Source organism: Mus caroli, chromosome 18 (assembly GCF_900094665.2).
Source record: "Mus caroli chromosome 18, CAROLI_EIJ_v1.1, whole genome shotgun sequence".
In the NCBI taxonomy this organism is placed as follows: domain Eukaryota; kingdom Metazoa; phylum Chordata; class Mammalia; order Rodentia; family Muridae; genus Mus; species Mus caroli.
The window spans coordinates 61,293,564-61,319,870 of NC_034587.1; the positions used below are offsets into that span (position 1 = coordinate 61,293,564).

The window sequence follows — 26,307 nt, forward strand, 5'->3', positions numbered from 1 at the left end:
TCTCTCTCTCTCTCTCTCTCTCTCTCTCTCTCTCTCTCTCTGCTTGGTGTTGGTACAGGACAGGGAAGCATGATTTCCCACAGGCCACCAAGAATCCTCACAGGTTTTAACTCTCCCAGGGCTTCTCTCCTTTAAATTCCACAGGATCTCTCCCTTTCTAATGCAGTTTGAGAAGCTTCAAACTGTAGTCCTCTGCTTCAAACGGTTTCTTCACACCCACAAAAGGGGTGCTGACTCCCAGCTTTGTAAGCCCGGGTTTGCTTCTTCCACATGTGGGGTTTTCACAACTTTTGGCAACAGTAACAGATTTATGAATATACAAAATGTCAAGATGCAAAACCAAATGCTTAAGGAACCTGAGGTGTTTCTGGGAGTGTTCTTTCAGGCTGTGGCCTGAAACTTCACTGAGGCCATGGCTCTGCCAATGAGCGTTGGCTGGAATATGTCAGTCCAGGCTCGAGAGAATGACTGCTTGGTACTGAGTGTGAGGTATTCATTGTACACATGTTTTCTGTTCTTATAGAGACAGAACCACTTAATTGCGGAAAACAAAGACTTTAATATTTTCTGTCCTATTCCTCTGAAAGTTAGTACATCTTTGTACTGTATTATGTTAGAATGCTTGATTTTAAAAATTGCTGGAAGGGAATTATTGAGAATCAAATATGACATATAAAATGTCATAATGAGGCCCATCACTTCATAGGGTAACCCAAAAGATATTGCTTTCTTGAGTTTTGTAAACAAACAAACAAACAAACAAACAACAGTAAGAACAACAGCAAAACATTATATAAGTTCTGGCTTGGGGTGCGGATAGGATGTACAACAATTTCTGCAGTGGCTTTAAACTTACTTCTGCCATGTGTACTATGTATTTATGGGTCAGAGTTGCCAGCAATGAAGATTCAAAAGGATTAAAATACCAGCCAACTGAAAAGGGTTGAAGCTGTTCTAAGTCCTGTAGTGTCAAATGTTCATCCAAGACTAAATTCTTCATGTAAAAATAAACAGGCATAATCATTAGTATGAAGATGTACTTTTATCCTTCATAAATGGTCAAATTATATTGATACCAAAGGTTCACCCTAAAATAAAATTTTTGTGATTTATTATCCCACCATGGTTGACTTGTGTATGGATATTTGATACACCTGAGCTTTTATAAAAATTTCTCAGGCAAAAAAGGAGGCAGGGGTGGTAAAATTTTCACATATCCAGTGGTAATGACCATGACCGCCCTATAGTAACCAGTAAGGTGTTTTCTGAACACAGACGTTAACTACTATGTTGTCCACCCATGTGTTCACAAACATCAGAAAACTGGAAATTTAGGATACATTTTAAGTATTTGTTAGTATCGTCTCTACAATTTGTAAGAATTTAAATCCCCAATGCCAGAACTTTTAAAAATAAACTTAGCTTATAGCTCAGTAAATGACATTCTAAGGACTAGAGATGTAGCTTGGAGACAGAGAGAGTGCAGGATTAGGGTGTATAAGGTCCTGATTTCAGGCTTCAGCACCAAAAATAATGATAAAAGTAAAAAAACAAATGAACAACAACTAACACGACAGAAAGAAGAGAGACATTTATACTTGATCTTATAATATTGTTTAATTATAATTTAGAAATGTATGTGTTGATCGCAAATTACAGTGGGACACATTGGTAATTTTTATGTCCCAACTCTGGGAACATCAGAGGTCATTCTGTTGGACTGGGTGATGTAACAGTTTTCTTGGAGGAGGCTTCCGGGCCCTACCACCAACACCCTGCATTCATGCAGGCTCCATTTGCTGTTAAGAGATGCAAGATTCAAGGCCCTGGTGGAGATGCTCCTACACTGAGAGCTTGTGGGTGTGCATGTGTGCGTGCGTGTGCACACGTACGTGTGTGTGTGTGTGTGTGTGTGTGTGTGTGTGTGTGTGAAGGGTAGGCAAACACTGTACTCTGAGCTTCCCCCTAGCTTCAAGGCTGCCCATTTACCAGGGATGGCAAAGAACCTCACCTCCATTCACAATATTGACTCTAAGTGAATCCAGAGGTAACTTCCAGCCCAGAACCCATTCATTTATTTACAAGGAGGGAGAAAAAAAGCCTTTGTCAACATTTACAACTTGGTGGCATCTGGATGTATGGCTTTGGCTGTACATTGGGTTATTTTCCTAATTGTGGACACACTAAAAAGTCTTGTGAGTTGGGCTTTCATTTCTTTTTTTAGCACTTGACTTTGGAGTCCTTTCTTGACGATCTTGCTCATAAAGTGACTTATTACTGATCCTTCATTTGTTTGGCTTGGCTAGAGTTGACTATATTCTGTGTTCCTTGAACAAGAGGCTATTGAATTCTTTCTGCATGGTAGATGTACCCTAAACAGTGAGGTGGGATGAGCCAGGAGGTGAGACACCTACCTACACAAATAATTCTAATGCCATTCATATTATAAAAAGATGAGTACTAATAAGGTTCTTTTAAAAAAGGAGGGGAGGAAGAAATCACTTTAGGTGACAAATCAGGAAAGGTATGGGGGACATCCTTTACCAGCAAATCCATGAAGGGGACACAACTGGGAATGGTGGAGGCAGATGCCACATACCAGAGGAAGCAGGCTATGTAAGAGCTACATATTCTGGTATCCTAAGCCCAATTAGCAACTACATATATCCCAATTTGGGTTCAGCTCCACAGCCCTGAAGGCGAGGTGAATCTCTCTTTAAAGAGAGGACTCGCTATTAAAATTCTAATGTACGTGGGCTCAGTTAGTAAAGTACTTGCAATGAAATCTTTAGGACCTGAGTTCAATCCCCAGAGACCACGTGAAAATCTAGGAATGCCAAGAAGTACATGCTTATAATCCCATGCTAGGGAGGTAGAGGTAGGCAGACCCCCAGGCTCACTTCCCAGCTAGTCTAACTGAATCGGTGAGCCTCAGAACCTTGAGAGACACTGCTTCAAAAAGGGAGGTAGATAGCATCTGTGGAAAGATGCCCAACACTGACTTCTGGCACCATGTACATATACTCTCATGTCCATATGTACCTGTAGCAATGCACAGACTCACAGAAACACACACAAACACATACACACGAACCTAATGTGCCATAGACTTATAGGCTCTGTTAGTCTCCAATATGCATCTAGACCCATTTATACATGAAATCTTTACAGATAAATAAAAAGGAGGTACCTGCCATCCTTAATGACTTCACACGTCCTATTGTTGATTTCCTTGTCCATTTTATGACGAGCCTTTGGAAGGAAGACGAGGGAGTATTATTGGGATCGTCTCGATATTTAAAGACATCAATGACATGTGTAAGCAAGGTCAGAAGGGTAAGAAGAAAGTGGCTTGAGAAATCCTTACCACATCATCTACCAGGTCTTTGATGGCTGTGATGCCCAGCACCAGAAGCAGAGGTACAAGTGTGGTATACCATGCCAGGGTGGAGATTTGAGGAATTGCCTGAAAGAAACGGAAAAGCGTTCATACACACACCTCCCCACAAAAGCATCTAACTTCCAGGTAGTGGATACTTGATTTTAAGTTTGCTAATGTCTGTCGTTGAACAAGTCTATGTGCACTGAGGAAAGGACATTTAAGAACCATCCTGCTGTCTCTAATCAGACATCAAAGGGAGGTTGCATCATAACTACTCCAAACGTTTTGTAAAAAAACTCCAAGTGGGTAGGGTCAGGAGGAAGCAGCCCTTGACTCTAAACAAGATGTGTTCAGCCAGTGGTTACTGTGGTCCCACAATTAGACAAAAGATGGCAATATGGCCGGCCAAACTGATTAGGTAAAGCTCCCATCATGGTCTTTGCTACTGGCAAGAGAGGAAGCTCCGGCTCATGAAGACAGTGTCTCAAGTGGAATGGATACTTCCATTTTTAGTAAAGATCTCTCAAATTCATTGGCTGATCATTGGGCCATAGCTGGTTCCTTGAAGTTAAGCTCCCCGGTTTAGCATTGTTCAACTCTACATAATCAGGATTTCAAACTCTGGGCAAGATACTTTACCACACCACGCCTCAGCTCTTCTCTGCAAGATGAAGTTTGAGCTGGTGTTTACCTCATAGTCAGCAAATAAGCAGGCAAATAGCCTGTTACTGTCACTCTAATGGGGACTGCTGGACCTTAAGAGGAAGTAAATGGACTGCAGCTATATCAGGAACATGTGACTCTGTCTCTTCTTCTTGAAGTAGGTGAAGGGAAAGAAGCCTGCTGGCCACAGAGAAGTCTAGTAGGACTTGACATGTACACCTCTACACTTGCCCAGAGATCTTTTCTGATCAAGCTATCGGGCCTTTTGTTTCCCCACATCTGTTGAATATCCATTTTTTTCTTGGTGTCTTTTCTATCTTTTCTTTGCTCCACAAGCCCCACGTCCCTCTCAGACACACATGCTACTATAGTTTAAGGCTTTACTAGGAAATCCCAGTGGATTGGATCTTTCCCAGGCCAACCCTTGTGATAAAGAATCCGATAAAGCCAACCGACTATGTTATCTTTATGACCCACATATCATCGGGGTACGAAAGGTTGATTGTGACCACTAACTACAATGTGTAGAACCCTTTGATTATAGTAACTGTTTCTACACAGATAAAAGTCTAACGCTCCAGATAAGGATTCCTTGGCTTAAAAACAAAGTGTTTAGTTTCTAATATAAAAACCAACTTGCAAAAGGGACTAAGATGCTTTATGATCAAAAGTATCCTTATGGAAAAAGGTAGATGACTAAGTTAAAAAATGGACAAACACCACCACCACCAACAATAAAAACAACCCCAAGACTGTCTACTTGCTCCCCTGAGACTATCTACTTACTTCGTGCCTTCAGCATCCGTCACTGACAACAGAGTCTAGGTCTCAAAGGGCAAATTACCTGCAGGATCAGGAGGATCAGGAAATAGAAGTTGGCTGCCCTCTTAAACTGCTCAAACAAATTCATGGGTAGAAAGGTAAATCCATTGTACTTGTATGTTTTAATTGCATTACTCTGTTGGAAAACAAATCAAAACAATGAGTTATTGTAAGCGATGCCATATACCAAGTCGAACCACCTGCACAAATCACCATCGTCAAAACCCAGGGCCAGAATTCAAGTTGCTAAGTTTTTAATAGAATGATGTAAATCACAAGATTCAGACACCAGGCTGTGACCTTATGGATCCTGCTGTCACATTTTTCGATCCATTGTACCTCTTAGAGCTTGGGACAAAGATGGATGCCAATGTGAACAGAGCAAGTAAGTACCTTTTGGTAAGGGAAGATAAAGGCTACTGCGTCAGAAAGAGCAAAAAGCTGTTTCCTCCAAAAGGAAGTCTAACTCTAATGCCCATTAACAAGATCTTACTCGTCTGTGAGAATGACTTCACAGTGGCTCAGGGTGAGTTCTAAGCTAACGACTGGTCTCCTTATAGCCATGGTTCTCAACCTGTGGGTCTTGACCCCTTTGTGGGGGATGTCAACTGACCCTTTCACAGGGGTTGCTTAAAACCATCGGAAAACACAGGTATTCACATTACTATTGCAGGATATTTGATGACACTGTGAAATGGTTCACAGGCCCACAGTGAACCCTGAGACTGTGTTATTTGCTTTAAAGGAAAAAAAAAAAAAGCTGTTTTTAATTAAGCTATGGCTCTGACTTAGAACACACCTTTAATCCCTCAGGCTAGAATACGGACACACCCTTAGTTTACACCTTTAATCCCAAACAATGAAGGTAAAGTTAGTTTGTAGAAGGAAGCACCCATGTTTGAACGTCATGTCTAATTGACTGGCAGACAAAGTGACCAATCAGAGTAAGATTTAACAGAATAGGATATGCCCAACTCTCATAAGAAGAGAGAGGAAAGGAAGCTACTTAAGAGGGTAGTGCAGAGACAGAAGAAGGAAGAAAAGAGAGTAGGCAGTTTTACCAGGAGCTTTCCAGAAACAGGTTGAAGAGAAAACAAGCTAGACACAGGTGAAGACAGAACAAGCCAGCGAATGAGAAAGGAGGCAGAAGATCAGAACAGACTGCCAAGCAGAACAAAAAGTCAGAGGCTGAGAGAGAAACCAGAGTAAGTCAGTCAGCTTGGAGAAGAGTTTGAGCCAGAACAGCTGAGTTGATCAGCTAGCCAGATTTTAGAAAGAGCTAGAAAGTGTGAGACAGCAAGTCTCAGAAGCTGAAAACATTCTAGACCTCGGTTAGACTGTAAGGGGGTTAGAAGCTTCCCGAACAAGGCCTAGGTTAGCAGACTGAGGCAGAAACCCTTAGAGATGACAATAACTACAAGAGAGTAAAAGTTACTTTTACACATTAGAACTTATAACAGTAAAATAATTATAGTTATAAAGTAGCAACAAAAATAATTGTATGGTTGGGGGATACCATGATATGGAGAACTGTTTTAAAGTGTTGCAGTATTAGGGAGGTTGAGAAGCACTGCCTTGTGGGAAGGTGAGGGGGTAGGGTTAGATACAGAGACACATAGGAAGAAGACAGAAGACTGGATTGGACAGGAATTGGAGTGATGTGTTTACTAGCCAAAGAATGCTTAGAATCGTGTGCAAGCACCAGATGTTGGGACAGGCATGGCTCTGATTCTGAGATTTTCCATAAGGATCCTACTGTGTCAACCCCTTGACTCTGGACTTGTGATCCCCTGAACTACTAGAAAATAATGTCCTGCTTTCTAAGTCACACAATGGGGGTACTCTAATGTTCCTAGCCAGAGGAAAGATAGGAAAGAGCTTTCACACAGTTACAACAGCTTGTAAGATCACCTTGTGGCTCTAACTAGACCATCACAATGAGTGGCAGGTTGACAACATACTGACAGGGACAGCTTAGCTATGCATAACCCTCATCTTCTGGTTATCATTCACCTCATGGGAGAATCTAGAAGATGGACTTGGGAGGCCACTCTTTGTTACTCTTCTCAATGTGGCTGCAGTGAATAAGTTCCTTTCTCTGCTTTTAACTGACACTTGTCTGTATTCTTTCTTAATAGATTTACTGATTTTTACTTTATGTGCATGAATGTTTTGCTTGCATGCATGTATGTATACAACATGTACATCTGGTCCTTGCAGACTCCAGAAGAGGGTCTCATGCTCCCAAGAACTGGAGCTATAATGGTCACGAGCTGCCTTGTGGATGCTGGGAAATGAACCATGGTCCTCTGTAAGAGCAGCAAGTACTCTTAACTACTGAGCCATTTCTCTAACCCCACTTGTCTATATGTTTTATCATATATTAAAGGAAATAAGCATTTTAGGTGAAAATATCCTTGCTATCTCTAAACCCATCCAAGGCAGAGTCAACTCAGTACTTTCAAAACAGGACTTCAGTGACAATCATAATTTTCATAAAATATTTTAGCAAGAACCTTGCAGCTACACAGGGGAAGTTTCCAATTGACATGATTCTGTTTTGTTTCGTCATACCTATCAACCTTCAGAGTAGTTAAATTTTAATAAAAAGACAGTCTATAGAATGAGGGAGGGTTATTAATAGACCCAGGCAAGTAGTTACTTTCATGGGAGACACTGTTTGAAGCTGACAAGCACGACAGTGACTAGGCAAACCTGGGCTACTATAAAAACATTTTACCATTAACTTACCGCATATTTGCTCTCCTTAATACAAAAGAACTTGGTGTTCATGAAATGAGGCTGTTCGTGGAACTTTCGGTCATTTGCTTTGACTTGCCACGTGCAATCTTTAAAAGAAAAAGAGAAAAGAATTCTAAATACAAATGGAGGTTACCAGGGAAGGTCTATAGAGTGGGCCCTAATCTATTATATACATGATGGCCCCCTCAAAGATGCCATTGAGATGCTAACAGGGAAGGAGGATGGTGTGAAGTCACCTGTGGAAGATGAGAATCTACAGTCATAGAACCTGAGGTGGAACCTGTGATGGGCAATCTCAATGGTCAATTTGGGTTGACAATGAAGTCGAGAATCACATGAGAGGCAGGGCTCTTGGCATGCCTGTATGGAATTACCTTGATTACATTAACTGAGGTAGGAGATTCACCTTCACTATGAGCACACTCCATGAGCTCAGGTCCTAACATGAATAAGAAGAGAAGGAGCCAAACTCAGGTGTTCATCTCTGACTGCTTCCTGAATGAGTGTGGCTACAATGGGAATGGCTGCCTGCCTCAACCTTCTACTGCCAGGCCTTCTCTGCCAGGAGGGACTCAATACAAGTCCCTCCTTTCCCTTAAGGTCCCTTTGTTTAGGTATTTTATCTCAGTAACAGGAAAGGTAAATAAGACAGATCACAACGCCACTGTCCTTGGGAAGAATGAAACCTGGCAACAGCTTGATCCCAGACCTTCAGAGCAAGAGCCCACCAGCATACATGTCAGATGTTTACATTACAGCTTGTAGTCCTAGCAAGTGAATATCCGAGTTGAGACTTGACCAGCCACTCATGGAACATTAATGTTCTAAAAGAGCAATCAACCTGTAACAGGGATGAAAGAAAACTGCCAAAGATCCAAAAGCTTACAACTATTTTAAAATCTCAATCCCATTGCTTTGTTTCTAACGTTTACGTTGCTTTAAATATTTAGTGAATGAATAAATTGCAAAGAAGAGGATCACCAACTAGCCCCATATGTCTGAGTCATAATCTTGCATCGGCATTGTGACCAGCCTGTTATCTTTCCAAGTTCACTTCATGCTGTTGTTATGTCTGAACTCTAGGGAACTTGAGAAACTTCACAGTATCTCTCTCTGCTGCTAAGGTGAACAATTTCTTGTTTAACAGGTGTCTCTTTAAACACCTATCTATGACCATCATGCTGTGCTGGCTAACTTGATTATTTCTAGGGTTGATCCCTGAGGCCACTGGCCCAGGTTCTCTTTTTAACACTGTATTTCCAACTCTGATGAAGCTTGTATAGGTATCTCTTTGTATATCAACCTTATCTCCAAGGTTGGTCAATTTTAATTGTCAACTTGATCCAATCTAGAATCACCCATAAAGAGAGTTTCTATGGGGGATCAGTTTCTTCTATTGATATGTTTATGTGTGATTGTCTTTGTAAGATTAATTGATGTGGGAAGACCCTGTCCACTAGAGGTATCTACATTCCCTGAATCTGAGACCTGGACTGTATATGAATGGACAAGGATATCTGAGTTACAAACATATGCATATCCGTTTTTCTGTGCTCCTGGTTGTGGATGTGATCTGGCTAGCTGTTTTAAGTTCCTGTCACCTTGAGTTTCCAGCTATGATGAATTATAACCTGGAATTCTGAGCAAATATAAATCCTTAATACCAAATCACTTTATACTGATAAAATGAGGCTGGCTGCAGAACTTTCAATCATTTACTTTGACTTGCTATGTGCAATCTTTAAAAGGGAAAGAGAGAAAGTATACAGAAACCCAGGCCATTGTTTTGTGTCAGGGTATTTTAGTCCCCCCAGCCCCCATAGAAATAAAACTAAGACACCATCCTTTCTGCCCATGTAGGCAGTGCCACTCCTAAGCCTGCTTGTCCTGTGGGGTAGACACTTTTGGTATCAAATCCGTCCTGATCTCCCAGAAGTCCTTGTAGCTGTAGGACCCTTCATCCCTTTGCTACAAATACAGACATGTCTATGGGTAACCACAGCTAGAATGGCCTAAATTCTAATCTGGTCCTTCATAGTAGCCTCATAAGATACATGTACTTTCTCCTGTAGCCCAAGATATCTTTCCACTTGCCTTCAGGGGTCCACAGATATACAAGAAGCTAGCCAGCCGCAAGCTTCTTGGATAGCTGATGTTTCTCATAGTCATGGCCAGAGGTCTTTTATAAGCTTCAAAACACAGAATCTGGGTCATTCTGATATTGTTGGAGACTTGTGGCTGCCTCTCCCTGTGGCTTAGTCATCCTCAACCCAGCCAGTGGCTGGCTCAGGCCAACAGCATGACTTCTAGCACAGACTCAAGGACCATGTTCTTTCTATGGTTTCAGTTGTACATTGATCATGTCTGGTCTTTTGACAGTATGGACAGCATTATTCAGACACTAATGGCTGCATGACTGTAGCCATTCTTTTAGGACAGTGTCCCCTTTGGACACGTTGAACAAGCCAGTGCACAGTTCATTGACCACGGTCTTTTGGTTACTCTGAATCTTGAAAATCACAATCCTTAGGTAGAAGGTGGGAATGTAAATAGCCATCACATTTAAGGCAATAGCTGTCCCAATCTAAACCCCATTTTATGGCAGCTGTTAACCTTTAAAGCCATCTGTGACCAGTCCTTTATCAGTGCCACTCCCAAAGTATGTAGTTTATTCTGTCTCCTGCCTGCTGTCCCTTTGGGCAGGGCCAATCATAGGTCTTCAAGTGATGGAGCTGACTCCACTCTAGAGCAGAGGCAGACATACACTTTGAGACATAGAGAATGAGCATACTCTCATGAAGATAGACAGAAGTTAGACCTGCCTCCTTCAGAGTAGCTTAACCTACACTGTAGCCAAGCCACTCAGAGGGACAGCAGTGACTACTGCTATTCTATTCACACCTTATCATGGGTACTGTGACCTCCTCTCTGCCCAGACTGGTTCCCAGGAGAACCTGGGACATACCAAGTTTGTCCTTGAATTCCTCACAGGTTCTCCTTATGTTCTGAACACAGTAGCACCAAAGTATCTTCAAAATGAACTGGAAATGCCAAATTCATAGCTCAGTTTGCTCTCTTTCTATATCCACTGATGCCCTATTGTTGAAACCCAGCACTGAGTGGAAATGTAGGCTCAAGGGACTTTCCCACACGGAGATGACCTCATTTGGCAATGAGGCTGCATCTCCTGTGTTTCATCTTGTTCTTCCATCTAGGCTTCTACCGCCCTATACTATATCAGTTTTGTAGATAACATGCTCTATTCTCTGTATGAGGCAGACATGGTGCCTAGTGGTTAATATCTTTATTTTATAGCTCAGAACACTGAGCCATTGGCAGGATCAGCAAGATTAGCATAAGACTTAGAATCTAGTCTGTCTGTCTGAGGTCCCTCTGCCCTCCACCTTGCTGTGTTGGCTAGGCTCTTCTCCATACCACTTGGGCAGCTTTCCCATGAGTGACATACAGTGGGGTGGGCCAAGGTTTGATGAAATTAACAATGAGTATACCATGCTGTTTTTGGAAGGGCAAACAGAGAAACAAAACCTTATGAGTAAGGGGTCATAAAAACAATCAATTGCATGACAATTATAAAAACCGGAGTTGTACTTAGGAGGAAAATACCTCATCTCTTTAAGTGACTCCCTTTCCACCTTCCTATTCCTTAGGAAACCCAGATACGACTCCAAGAGATCCAGTGCAGACTGGCAGAGAATGCAAATAATGAACTTGATTACATTTTCGAAATCACAACACCATTCCCGAGCGTCTCCTTGCGTGGTTGGCTGTCACTCATTGGGGAATCGTAAGTGTTGTGTTGTGACAAGTGTAAATGTTCCCGGCGTCGCTCAACCTCAAGAGCAATTTCATCAAGAGGGAAAATGGAAGTGGAAGTACAAAACAACCTGCAAGCTTTGGGATAAGATCTGTAATCAGAACACTTCTTTTCCACTCAAAGGAGAGCGCTAAAGGAGAGGAGCTAAAACAGGGGTCAGTCGTGAATCCATTCCGTGTTGCAGCAGTTTGCGATGTAGCTGATTTTTATCATTTTAAAAGGACTTATTAATTTTTATTTTATGTGTATTGGTGTTTACTTGCATGTATGTGTGATGTACCACATGTATACCTGTTGCCCACAGAGGCTAGCAGGCCCATGGGATGCCCTGAGATTAGAATTGCAGACAGTTGGAAACTGTTATGTGCATACTGGAGTTTGAATGGGGGTTCTCTGCAAGAACAGAGAGCTCTTAACTGCTGAGCCATTTATCCACCCATTACTATTTTCTCCTTCCTTCTCCTTCTCCTTCTCCTTCTCCTTCTCCTTCTCCTTCTCCTTCTCCTTCTCCTTCTCCTTCTCCTTCTCCTTCTCCTNTCTTCTTCTTCTTCTTCTTCTTCTTCTTCTTCTTCTTCTTCTTCTTCTTCTTCTTCTTCTTCTTCTTCTTCTTTCTTGTTTCTTGTTTCTTTCTTTCTTTCTTTTTCTTCTTTTTTTCTTCTTCTTCTTCTTCTTCTTCTTCTTCTTCTTCTTCTTCTTCTTCTTCTTCTTCTTCTTCTTTTCTTCTTCTTCCTCTTCCTCTTCCTCCTCTCTTTTCTCTGCCACCATGTCTGCCACATAGACGCCATTCAGTAAATAGTTCTTGAATGAGTAAACTGGATTAACAGTCAAGGATTAAAAACTTGCTTCTGCCTCCCTTTAATCCTAGTTATGTTTAAACAATTTCCTGAAGTTAAATGGGCCTTCATCTTCTTTTTTGAAAAACAGCGCTAATTAATAATGGTTCTCCTAGGACTGTTGTAAGGATCAAAACCATACTGACAGATGACACTGAAGCTGTGTGCCAGCTGTTGCTCCTGTCACTTTACATAGATTAGTTTACTTAGTTCTCACCATAACCATAGAAGCTGGGTATTTTTATTATTATTTGCATCTTATTAACATATCCTTGCATATGTGGAAACTGAGGTTCTAAGGAGTTAAGTGATTTCCAGAACAAGATGTCAGTCTAAAGCAGAACTGACTTGGATTGTCCTTCAGTGAAGGTCGCTAACCACACTCACCCCTGCTCAGGTTCTCACCCACATTTGCCTTTCTCCCTTGGGAACAATGGCAGTAGAATACAGACTCTGTCTCCTCTCTGCCTTGGTGGCTTCCCTGGAGTGGGCTAGCCACTAAGTGCAATGCTCTCCCTGTTTAAGTGTTGTCGCCTGCACAGTAATCCTGAGCTAAACAAAGAGACAATAGAGATTCCTACTGTTGCAGCAGTTTTAGTGGGAGAAGGCACTACGTGACTCCTGCAATTGAGAAAGCAAGCCTCAAATCTAGTTGAAATGTCTTTCTGGAAGGTAAGCTGCTGAAGTGGGGGTATTCTTAGGTTCTGTAGTTCCCTGAAACAAATATCAACTTCAGTGACCAAAAGGTAAGCAGGTTGTCGGTTCAGAAGCTCCTAGACCTAACTATAGACATTCCTGAGCCAAACACCATATCAAGATACAAGAAATCTTAAACAACATGAAATTGATATGATAGAGATACTAGGGTGGAAATACTATCTTGGGTGCCATATTCCTTTACTGTGCCCCAAAGCACCCCTCCCCCCCAAGAGTGCCTCTCTAGGCTTCATTTCCCCATTCGTTATTACACGGGGATGAAGACATCAATTCCTGGAGGAACCCCAGTCTGCCGCCTGACAGTCATTATGTACCGATGTAAAGCAATCACAAGCTGTAGGATGTGTCTCTCCTGACAGATAGTCTCTAGGGAGCTCAACCTCAAGCTCATTTAATGCCCCCTTTCCCATTTACACACACAGTTTTGTATTTCTCCCAAGCAGTGTTGCCTGAGAGAAAGTTCTAGTCTCTGAGGTGAACTAATTACATTTTCTAATTGGCAAATCAAGCTACTGTATCAACACAGTTTATTTCAAATTCCTAATATTGCCCCATTATGGTAATGTTCAGAGAGAAGAATGTGCCTGGCTTTCTCTCATTCAAATTAACTCCTTTTCCTGTTTATTTTTGCATTAAATGTCCTCTCCTCTCCTCTCCTCTCCTCTCCTCCTTCTTCTTCTTCTTCTTCTTCTTCTTCTTTTTACTATTTTATTCTTGAAGACAGGGTCTTACTACATAGCCCAAGGCTGGCGAGGAGATTATTATTGTCCTGCCTCAGCCTCCTAAGTGCTGGGTTACAGTGGTATGTGCCACATTAAGGGACATAAGGTTCTAAGGTTTTATTTGAGCTCGTTGGTTACAGGTCATGTCTTAGGCACTGGTACACCACAACACTGCTGAGAAGACTGCCCTACATTTCAGGAAGGGAAGAAAAGTAGATAGGATTCCCAGAGAAGAAGGAAGAGATCAGTGGGAAGGACTGAAACCCAGTCCTAGAAACACCCAGGAGGGCTTTGCACAAGTGGTACACAAGGCAGTTGCAGCTGTTACTAGGGATGCTGGGGCAGGACGACCAAAAGCTAAGCCAGAGGGTGCGGAGATGACTGAGCAGTTAAGAACACTGACTGCTTTCAGAGGACCTGAGTCTGAGTTTAGGACTCAATCACTTACATAATTGTTCACAATCATACATAACTCTAATTCCAGGGAATCCAAAGTCACCGTCTGACCTCAGTGGGCACCAGGCACACATGGGCTATGCATACATATAGGCAGGAAGAACACACGTACACATGAAATGAAATAAGATACGTATTTTAAAACATTTTAAAAATTAAAAGTTACAAGCCATATTGGAATATTGACAAAGGAAATAAATTATAAATTTACCAGGAACGACATCAACATTCATCTTTAACATAGGGTCCTGCAGTTGGATGCTAGAAAGATAATCAGCCAGGGTTGTGGCAGCAAACCAAGCAGGTACACGTCTGGGATGCGTGTAACATCAGCCACACGTGGATCAGTATCACGCCACTCTGGTAAATGCTTGCTGTCATCGATACATCTAAGCACAGCTACGTGATGTCCAGAGTGTTCCCACAGATGCCAAGTGCTTTGATCAGTGCCATCTGGCAAAGGAAGTAGCATGGGTCTATCCCTATCCTCTGTGCTGTTTTGAATTCTCATTTACAAAGCCACCAACAACCAAAAGCCGGGAATAGTTGGTACAAGCTACAATCAACTCAGGAGACTAGGGAAATCAAAAGCTTAGAATCATTATATTAAGAACAGATCAATCTTCCCAGAAAGACATGGGTACAGGACACAGGGCAAGCCTCCCGCCCCAACATGCACACACACCCCACATACCACAAACATACACACACACACAAATGCAAACAGTTCTTTCACAGGAGAAAAGATACTGAAGATCCAGTGTTCAGGGGTAGCATTGTTTTATCTTAAAATGCTAAAATTCTTGCAAAGAATAAAGAATCTCATGATGCTCTGAGTTAAAAAGAATTAGTCCTGTGGATAGCCTCTGTGGAGAACAGTTTGGCCGTGTCTCAGAATTTGGTACCTAGTGCATTGTAGGATACTCTAACTTCTAGGAGTAATTCCCCATGTGTGCACTACTCTGCAGGAGGGAGCAGGCAGTGCAGAGCTTCCTCAATACAGTCACATTGTCTAAGGATTAGGAATAAGCAAAATTCCTACTAGGAGCAGTTGGTTAAACATTCGTGTATTGAAAGCCTAAGGTGAGAGAGAGGAAAAAAATAAAACAAATGAGATGGCTTTGTATGGATGGTAGGGAAATATTCTATGTCACATGACCAACTGTCAAAGGCAGACAGTGACTATTATCCTGGGCTTTCAGTTACAAGATGCACAGAAGCAATATATGGGATGACTGTATGCATACACATGTCCCTGGAGACACAGAGCAAGAGGTATGTAAGGATTGATGAATATCCATGTGTACACTATATGCTTCTCAGATCTAGGAGAAAGTAGTAAGAACAAATTTCTTTCCAGAGAAGGAAAAATTTGTGGCTGAGGAAGAACTAGGGAAGGGAGATTTTACTTTCACTCTCTACTCATGCAAATTAGATTCATTTGCATATGTTACTATTAAAAATATGCTTGTGATTCTATTATTTCTTTCAATGTATATGGCCATGGAAATAAGTATAAATATACCTTAAAATATTTTAAATGAGAATATATGATATATATCTGTATAGGTCTACATAAATAAACTTTACAAAATTCAAAAGCATGCAGAACTAAACTATAGTATTTAAAGACATGGATTCAGATAGGAAAACAATAAAGAAGAGAAAAGAAGTCGTGGCTACTTAATTAAGGATGGGGCTAGCAAGATGGCTCAGAGGACAAAGATGCCTTTTGCTAAGCATGATCACATGAGTTTGATCCCAGGCCCATATGGTGGAAGAAGAGAACTGACTTCTACAAGTTGTCCTCTGTCACGTGTGGGCCAAGGTACACATGCACTCACACATATACACACACCCTCCTCTCACACACACACCAAACACACGCCCCATATGCCCTCCTTACACACATAGACAGATACACACACATACACATACATGCACACACCAAACAAATAAATAAAAATGTAATAAAAACATTTTAAAGAAAAGAAGGATGGTGGCTTCCTCTGAGCAAACAGGGAGGGTAGAAATGAAAGTCCTCCAGGCTATCAGCCTTACGTTCATGCTTGACATGAGGACAGTTCCACATGTTCACGAAATAACCATTTAGCCAGGTGATTGCATTCTCTGCAGCTTTCAGGATTGTAAAGTACATGAAAAGAAAAACACCAAAGCCAGATGTGCACCAGATGTGTTGGCCTGCAATTCCAGCACTCAAAAGGCAGAGGCAGAGGGATGGCTTCAGGTTTAAGTCTAACCTGGTCTATCAATTTAGCATGTTCCGGGCTAGCCAGGGCTACACAGTAACATCGTGTCTCAAAAAAAAAAAAAAAAAAAAAAAAAAAAAAAAAAAAAAGCACACAATTTTTGGTAGCATTGGAAATGTAAATGAGGAAAATACCTAATTAAAAAAAAAAAGCACACAAGCAAAAATATCCCAAGTTTTAAAAAGAGAGAGAACTAAAAGGGAAGACAGACAGACAAACAGACAGACAGACAAGAAGTAAGCTTGAAAGGGGAAGTAGAGGCAGGAGGAAAGAAGCACTGGCCTCTGACAGCCAGAATAATGGGCACAGGCAATGGAAGTCACCTAAGTGAAAACTACAGTAGTCCCTCCAGCCACATGTTCTGAGGGGCTCTGATGCATGCCTGGGAGGGAGTCAAACCGACCCAGGGTGGGAGATGAGGGAGTTAAGAGATATCAGCTTATCCTTTCTATGTCTGCAGGAAGACTCCAGCCCACCTCAGGTCTCTCAGCCCAGCTAGGCTGGGTTCTTCCACTCCAGTGTGGGTCTAGCATAGGGGCTGCTCTGCCAACAGGCCACAAGGGGAGAAACAGAGAATGCCCATTAGCTTATAGAATGAGCCTCAGGGAAAGGGTGGAACTTGTCACCACATGTCATGGCTTCTACTTTTCCTAAATTAGGCTCACCTCTATCTACATCCACAGTCTCTGGAACTGTAGATGGACAAAGCGCAGATCAGCTCATGTAATGACCACAGCAATGATTCTGAGAGCTGGGGTTCCAGGCCAGCAGCAGCAGCAGCAGCAGCACATGGACACTCATTTGACATGCCAGTCCTTAGGTCCCACCCCAAAGCTATAGTAGCAGAGATTGCAGATGGAGTTCTCACAAACCATCTATGTGAATCTAATGTCCACACAAATTCAGAATATATGAATTTGGAGTAAGACAGATATGAAACCCTTCCAAAGATAAACATCTGTGGATCAAACTTAACCTCACCCTCTAGAAACCCAACTGTCCAGTCAGAGTAGGGATCACAGACACACTTATACACAAGGGGAAACTGGCACAGTCTGGATGAAGTTACCATCACAAGCAGTGAGGATGTATGTGAAGGGAACAAGACCACCAGTGTCAGAGGACCAGGACCATCATTAAAGGTAGCATGAACAACGGCCCACCAGAGCTATGGTCTAAGAGAGGTAACAGCTTCAAGAGCTATCTTGCTCTTTCTGCAATGAAGGCAAAAATAATTAAAAGTGAAAACGGAGGAAAAAATTAACATGAGATGGCCATGTACTAAATAATGGTGGACACTTGGTGCCGTGAGAAGTCTAGTCCAGCCAGGGTGTGGTGGGAACGTGTTTGGAACAGACATTCCTTGTATGGACTATTATGTCTCTGGTTTTGCTTTTGGCTTTTGAAGTGGGGTCTTTCCACATTGGCCAGGCTAACTATGAGTTTATCATCCTTCCATCTTAGCCTCTGGACTACACAAGCCACTGCCTGGGCTTACCTGAGTCTTAGAAGCACATAATTATGCCAGTAAAGAAAGAGGAGAAACGTCTCAGGGTTTTTCAGGGTAGCGGGATGTTATTAGCAAGAACATTAAGCTGGAACAACCTGGCTCATACATGAAAAGCACTGTGGGGCCCCAGAGTCACTCCTACTAGGAACAGGCAACGAGACAGGACCCAGCACATGGTGGGGCCTGGAAGCCCATGGCAAGACATCTATCAGAGGGCTTTAGAGGGGAAACTGGCACAGTCTGGATGAAGTTACCATCACAAGCGGTGAGGATGTATGTAAAGGGAACAAGACCACCAGTGTCAGAGGACCAGAACCATCATTAAAGGTAGCATGAACAATGGCCCACCAGAGCTATGGTCTAAGAGAGGTAACAGCTTCAAGAGCTATCTTGCTCTTTCTGCAATGAAGGCAAAAAGAATTAAAAGTGAAAACGGAGGAAAAAATTAACCAAGGACAAATTAGAACGTAGGCTTGACTGGCATGCAGCCTTGGAAAGGTTGCCTAACACAAAACCCTACAGTTAAACATTAAAGCCTTATGCTGCTCACTACGCATGTGCACATACAAGTGCGTGCATGTGTATGTGTGTGTGTATGTGTGTGTGTGTGTGTGTGTGTGACACAGTTCTAGAGCATAATCTTTGGTGTTGATGTTGTCTATGGCCACACTGTCCTGATCGTCACTCAGTCCTGTATGATTTCAGAAGCTAAGCAGGGTCAGAAACAGTTAGTATACTTGAATGGGAGATGACAATGTCATGTTGCAATGTCAAAGGGTTAGATATGTATGGGACCCTTGGGACATCTCAGCAGGTAAAGGCCCTTGTCAGATGGCATGAGTTTTATCCCAGAGCCCACAGGTGAAAGGGGAAAACCAACTCCCACAGGTTGTCCTCTGACTTACACACACACATTGTGATGGTTTGTATATGCTTGGCCCAGGCAGTGGCACTATTAGAAGGTGTGGCCCTGTTGATGTAGGTGTGTCACTGTGGGTGTGGCCTATAAGACCTCCATCCTTGCTGCCTGGAAGCCAATATTCAGCTAGCAGCCTTCAGATGAAGATAGAAGGTAGAATTCTTAGCTCCTCCTATACCATGCCTGCCTGAATGCTGCCATGTTCCTGTCTTGATAATGGACTGAACCTCTGAACCTGTAAGCCAGCTTCAACTAAATGTTGTATTTTGTAAGAGTTGCCTTGGTCATGGTGTCTGTTCACAGCAGTAAAACCCTAACTAAGACACACATTAATAAGCACACAGACACACAAATAGATACAAATATTTTTTAAAAAGAAAAGGACATGCCTGATAGAGTGTGGGGAGATGGGCCTACTTGAGGGGTTGTACTGAATTCAAAGTATCTATGAGACCTGTGAATGGGTTTGTCCATTGAGGACAACAGGCATGAATCAGAGGCACAGATGTGTTGCTGAGGGTGGGAGTGGATGAGGGGAAAGGTTCTTGTTTCTACCTTAGAAAAGGAGAAGGTTCAGAGAGGGTCTTGCTTTTCTTATGATTAAGACAACTGCTCGGAGTGAGAACTGTGAAGAGAAGAGCTAAGACTGAGTGACAGCCTGATAAGCCCTAGACTCTCTTAGGAGACGCATTTCTGCACATGCTTCTGAGGGAATTTCTGGATGGGGTTAAACGAAGTGCAAAGCCTCACCCTAAAGGTAGTAGGTGTCATGTCATAGGCTGGTCCCAGACTGCATAAAAAGGATAAAGCTGGCTGAGAGCAGCCCTCATTGCCGCGTCCCTTCTGATTGTGGGTGCATGGGAACTGCTACCTCACACTCCGGCAACCCTGTCTTCCCCCACGTAACAAACCACTTCCCGCTTCGGTTACTTTGTGTCCAGTATTTGGTCACAGCAATGAGAAAAGTCACAAGAACTTCTGAGAAGTTGAAAAGCATAGAGCCGATGGCGGGCTCAGGAATGGATTGTGTCCATTTGCTTGATGTGACTGTTGCCATTAGTCAATTGGTTAATCTCAATAATCGATAGATTGAGAGCAAAGCAAAACAAAACCTAGATGTTGTTCTTTGCTGCTGGAGAAAGAAAAGAAGAAGGTGGAGGAGGGAGAGGGATGAAGGAGGAAGGAGGAGGAGGAAGAGGAAGAGGAGGAGCAGCAGCAGCTGCCGCCACCGCCACCAATCCACACTTGGGCACTCCAGGTATGGGTAGCTGCATCCTCTGGAACCTGGTGAGGGATGCAGGCTCTGCCAGAGCCCAGACTTACAGCACGAGGGTCTCCAGATGGAGCCTCACAGTCCTAGACTTCCAGAAGCATACCTGCATACCCAGTGCATTCCTATGAGGAAGGAGTCCTTCCAGACCTCATGTTCTACATAGGGTTTGCAGCTTTAGTATATCTGGGGCAGGCCAGATAATTTGATTCTAATTCGTAGGTGAGGCTGAAGTGTAAAAACCTCTCACTGAAGTACACTTGTTAGTGGGTTTGAAGGTTTTTGTTTTTGTTGACATTTTTAGACTTAATTTAATTAATTTTTTTATTTATCAAATTTACATCCCACTCATTGCCCCCCTGCAGGTCACTTCCTTCCACAATCCTTCCCCCTTTCCTCCTCCTCTCCTTCTCCTCTGAGCAGGTGGGGGCCCCCTAGGTATTTCCCCCACCCCCACACATCAAGTCTCTGTGATGAGTCTCCCACTGAGGCCAGACAAGGCAGCCCAGCTAGAAGAACATATTCCACATATAGGCAACAGCTTTTGGGATAGCCCCTGCTCCAGTTGTTCAGGACCCACATGAAGACCAAACTGCACATCTGCTGCATATGTGTGGGATTCTAGGTCCAGCCTGGATATGCTCTTTGGTTGGTGGTTCAGTCTCTGAGAGCCCCAAGGGTCCAGGATAGTTGGTTCTGTTGAGGTAGATAGAGGGAGGGAACAGGGTGGGAGAGGCTGTGGGGAGGGGGAGGGGGGTTCAATATCAGGTATGAGGAGGGGCAGGAGAGATGGCCAGATGGCTATAAAAATGAATGGAAATCTGCTACTGACCAGAGTGAGGAGGTGGGGGGGGGGCATCTCCAGGATGTGACTCTAAGATAAGGGAGACAACCCAGAATCAATGGGGGTGACCTTAGCTGTGTGACTCAGCATTGGGGATATGGAACCTGAAGAGGCCGGGTAAGAACCCCAGTGGAGCGATAGGGACACCTACATATCCACAAACTTTTCGACTCCAAATTTATCCTGTCTCCAAGAAATTCAGGAATGGGAGATGGAGCAGAGACTGAAGGAATGGCCAGCCAATAACCTGCCCAACTAGAGACTCATTCCATGGGCAAGCACCAATCCCTGACACTATTAATGATAGTCTGTTATGTTTGCAGACAGGAGTCTAGCAAGACTGTTATCTGAGAGGCTCCACCCAGCAGCTGACTCAGATAGATGCAGACACCCACAGCCAAACATTGGATGGAGTTTGGGGATCCTTATGGAAGAACAGGGGGAAGGATTATGGCGCTAAAAGGGGACAAGAACCCCACAGGAAGACCAACGGAGTCAACTAACCAGGTCTGAAGGTTTTTAAAGACCCTCTGGGATTCTTGAGAGGGGAGCAGCCAGATGCTTCCTCTACCTAGTTAGTAAGTACTCAGTGGTGCTGGCTGGACCAGTGCTCAGTCTCCAGTGTGCAGGGAGAGGAGATGAGCTATTCTGCTGAGTTAAGGCAGAATCCAGCTTTCCTCCATCTTAATGTCTTAGGGAGTGAGCTGGGAATCTAGAGAGCTTTCTATGCTTCACAGATGAGCCTGCCACACAGATGGCCTTGAGAATCCCAGTTAGGGCCAGGGCCAGTGCCTTCCTAACATTTAAGGTCTATTACTGTTGTTTGGTTTCGATACAGGGGCTCACATAGCACAGTTTATCCTTGCTCTTGCCTTGGAGCCAAGGATGACCTCGAACTGCTGATTTTTCTGTCTTCACTTCTCAAGTGCTGAGACTACAGGGTGTGCTATCAGTGCCTGGTTTATACAAAGCTGGGGGCTGAACTCAGGGTTTTCCGCAGGCTAAGTAAGCATTCTACCAACTGAGCTATATCTCCAGGCCTGAAATCTGCTTTAGAAGCTCCAAACTTGTAGGGAGAAAAACATCAGCTGCATTTGGTCTCTATGAACAAGAGCTTCATACTCTAGGCTAGATAGTAAATTAGTGTCAAAAAGCAATGCCTGAAAAACAAGAGACACCCCCAATACTTATCTCCTAGAGAAGGGACAGTATCCTCCACCTCCATTTCACAAGTCACTGGTCATGTTGGTTTACCCACGATCAGAAAAGGAAAGCCAAATACAACATGAAACTTGCACATGTGAATGTGTAATAATTATAACTCTCTGTCTAGTTTACTGCACAGTTTCCTCAGACCTTGATACTTCAGTGTTTGGGATCCACATAAAATTAATAGGTCCTCTACACTCCCATATCTTTAGTTACAGACCCTTCCTGTGGGTGTCTCTGTCAGCAAGTGTCCAGCTGTACTGGTTTCGTGAATGTTAAATCCAGTTTAAATTTCTGCCAAGAACAGAGATAGATCTCTTCCCTCGACTGGTAAACATTCCACCTTAGAAGCTGCTTACCTGTTGACTATGGAATATGCCATCCTAAATACTGTCCACCCAGTGATTAAACACTTCATCATAAGTACTGTCTGTCAATGACCCATTCAGTCTCAAACAGAAATCAGAACAAGGTTCCAAGTCAGAAGAACGTTTGAAAGGAATACAGTCTATTGCTATTACTTTTTGAGACGGGTCTCACTGTGCATGCCTGGCTGGCCTGGGACTCACTAATGTAGACACAGGCTGGCTTTGAACTTACAGAGATCCACTGCCTCTGTTTCCCAAATGCTGGCATTAAAGGTGTTTGGCACCATGTCTGGCTTATCGTTTTATATCTTTTTAAAGATGAGAGCGCAAACCAACAAGTCAAAGTGGCTTGGCTGCAAAGTAAAGAATGAGGCTGTTAGCTGTGCGTAACCTGATCAACCAGGGAGGAAAAGATGACCAAACTATACCAAGGAACAGGAGAAGGGGCTAGTGAGGAGTCTGTGTACAGAACAATACTTCTCTATGATAAGAGCGGCAGGAAGAGGAAAGGGGTGTGGGCATGGAGAGGAAGCCCTGGAAGGGGGGCTACAGCTTATTTTGCCCTATTCTTTTCTGCCTGAGAGGCTCCCTTCAGGATGACATTTACATTGTTCGTGCACAGCTGCCTGATCCCCGATCCCCATCACCCAGGCTCCAAGGATCCATTCAGCACCAGGAACCCTAGCTCCCCTGAAGTCCCCTCCACTCTTTAGTAGTCACCACTGTCTCACTCTGGAGCATGCTGGGAGGCAGTCACCTACTCCATTCAGGTAAACCCATCTCCAGGGCGCCTTTGGTACACAGACATTTCTCTGGTAGAGCTCCATTTGGTCCCAGTGCTCATGTAGTCTGATGCACTTTTTTTTTTTTAAGATTTAATTTATTTTAAAGAGTTATTATGTATACAGTGTTCTGCCTGAATATATGCCTGCGGGCCAGAAGAGGGAGGGGACCAGATCCCATTATAGATGGTTGTGAGCCACCATATGGTTGCTGGGAATTGAACTCAGGACCTCTGGAAGAACAGCCAGTGCTCTTAACCTTTGAGTCATCTTTCCAGCCCCTGATGCACTTACAAATACCTTCTTTATCCATGCCAGTACAGGGCTTGGGGAGCTAGAACTAGCTCAGAATAGAAAGATGGAACCCCAGGCCACAACAGCACCCCCTGATTGGTTAAGAGACAGACAATCTCCAACCATTCATTTCAATTTCTAAATAGTTCCAGGGTAGGTCCTGAGAAGGAGAGGAAGTGAGTATGTATTTTTCCTGTGGGGCCAGAGGCTTTATTTCAGTTCCTCTGTGTGCCACCACCATGATCTCCCTCTCCTGCCAGAGTCTCTGTGTGTGATCTTCCTGTAAGTGCTCTTCCCTCCCGATCAATTCCTCATCTTTCAGATGGCAGGTCTGTATCATGAGGAAGCCTCCTGGATCCGTTAGGGGCAGAGGCCCTGCCATGGATCAATCTGTCAAGACAAGTCACTACATAAATGGCACTTTTAGTTTCACTGCGAGCTTCAGTGACATCCTTGTTACTGTGTGTGTGTGCTGGTTGGCTTTCTTGAAGAAGTCTGTGTGAAAGCACAAGCCTTGGGGGGGTGACAGAGCCCGAAAAGACCCCAAATAACAAAATATTCTCAGTCCGAGGAACTGATCACCTGGAATGCTGGAATCCAGCCGGTCATCTCTCCCTCCCTCCCTCATGGATTTGGGCAGCAGGACTCAGTTAATAAATAACCCCACAGCTTCGGTCTGGGAAGCCAGAATGCAAATGCCCCAAAGAAAAAAAGAAGGGGTCAAGATGAAGATTTGCTAATAAAAAATTAAGGCAGGAGCTGAGGGGCAGGGAAAGGTAACTTGGATATGAAGAGAGATTAAGAAAGAAAATCCAGGCTGGAGGTGACAACAGCTGATATTTATTGAGCACTTACTGCATGCCAAAACATGCTCTTCACATTTATTTCTGATTTAATTCTCACAACCACCATAACATCTCTTCTAATATCAATCCTATTTTACAGATATGGACCCTGAAACACAGGGAAATAAAGCCCTTTCCTCAAAGCCAGACAGTTAGAAAATAGTTGGAGTGGTTTGACTGTGTTTGGCCCAGGGAGTGGCACTCTTTGGAGGTGTGGCCTTGAAGTAGGTGTGTCACTGTGGTTGTGGGCTTTAAGACCCTTTTCCTAACTGCCTGGAAGCCAGTATTCTGCTAGCAGCTTTCAAATGAAGATGTAAAACTCTTAGCTCCTTCTGTACCATGCCTGCCTGGATGTTTCCAGGTTCCTTGATGATAATGGACTGAACCTCTGAACTTGTAAGCCAGCCCCAATTAAATGTTGTTCTTTATAAGACTTGCCTTGATCATGGTGTCTGCTCACAGCAGTAAAACCCTAACTAAGACAATAGTGAAGACAGGACTTAGGCCTGATTGGCTACACAGCTTGAGTCTGGGGTCTTCCCTCTTAACCAATGCACATCTAGCCTTCTCAGGGACACACATTTGCACCTATTACATGAGCATTTTTAATTAGTATTTTTAAAATTATTTTATTTTGTTTATTATGCATTTGTGTGTGTGTGTGTGTGTGTGTATCTTTGTGTCCTCTAAGAAGACAACTTGAGGAAGTCCATTTTCCCCTTCCAACAAGTGGATTTGGGGGACCAGAGCTCCAGTCATCAGGCTTGGTAGCAAATACCTTGGTTTCCTGAATTGATCCTATGACATGGGTTTAAAGGCTGATTTTGTCACAGGATAGTTTGTAGACATGAACAGTGACATGCAAAGAATGGAAATGGGGGGCGGGGGACAGAAGGAGGGAGACAGGGTTTTCTGAGGGCAGCGTTAGAAAGGCTGGCACCAGAAGAAGAGATACAAAGCTCACTGGGCTTGGTGGCCGGGTGCTTGGTGACCTTTAAGACAGCATTATCTGTAGAGTCAGGGAGCCCACAGAGGGGAAGAAGCCAGGGGGATGGGAGGCTGTGATAGTGGATAGTGGTTTTCAGAAGTGTGCTCCTAAGAATGGCAGACTGGGGCATGGAGTGCAGAAGGTGGAGTTTAGGTCAGAATGTGGCCTGGGGCAAAGAAGCTGTGTGTAAATGGGGAAGCCAGCCAGAGCCAGAAGGCAAGACTGGAGTTACCACCAGATAAGTCAACAGCGGAGGAGGTGGGAGGCGGTGCTCACACCCCATTCCTAGGCTCAGAAAAGCCCACATTTGCATTAACCCAGAAATCCTCTCCAGAGCATGCTCCTTCCTGAGGATCTCATCTCTGAAGCATTCCCAGAAGGCAAAGAATTATTACCCAAAGAACTGGTCTGGGGACATCAGCTAAACCCAGCATCCCACAGCCAAGGAATGGCAGAAAGCTCTGGCTCCACAAAGTCTGACTGTTTCCCCCTAATACTGATAAAGAACCCTAAACCCCAGAGGGAAGAAGACTTCCATGTTTCCAGGGGCAACCGAAGCCTGGAGTCCTGACACTCGTCCCGGGAGCCAGTGTTCTCATGCATTCAACCAGCAAGCATCGACAGGTTGTTTGTCTACACTTGCTCAAAGCAAACAAGCAAGAGTAAGGCTACCTTGGTGAACGTGGTGAGCTTATCTCTCCTCCTGGAACATTCTAGGAGCGTGTTAACACTTGTTCTCCTTTTTTTTTTTTTTTTTTTCAGCACACAAGAATAGCTCTTCAAAGGAAAGGGACTTTCAATGGGTCTCTTAAAAC

At 43.5% G+C, this 26,307-nt stretch overlaps 1 protein-coding gene across 1 annotated transcript in view; it reads right to left on the reverse strand.

Moving 5' to 3' along the window:
- Positions 1-26,307, reverse strand: part of Atp8b1 (ATPase phospholipid transporting 8B1) — a 138,788-nt gene that overhangs the window by 44,421 nt on the left and 68,060 nt on the right. Inside the window, exons 3-6 of the mRNA XM_021150778.2 lie at positions 7,619-7,716; positions 4,890-5,003; positions 3,368-3,466; positions 3,191-3,252 (exon numbers count right to left, since the gene is read on the reverse strand). Coding sequence (XP_021006437.1) covers positions 3,191-3,252; positions 3,368-3,466; positions 4,890-5,003; positions 7,619-7,716 — 373 coding nt within the window. The remainder of the gene's footprint in view (positions 1-3,190; positions 3,253-3,367; positions 3,467-4,889; positions 5,004-7,618; positions 7,717-26,307) is intronic.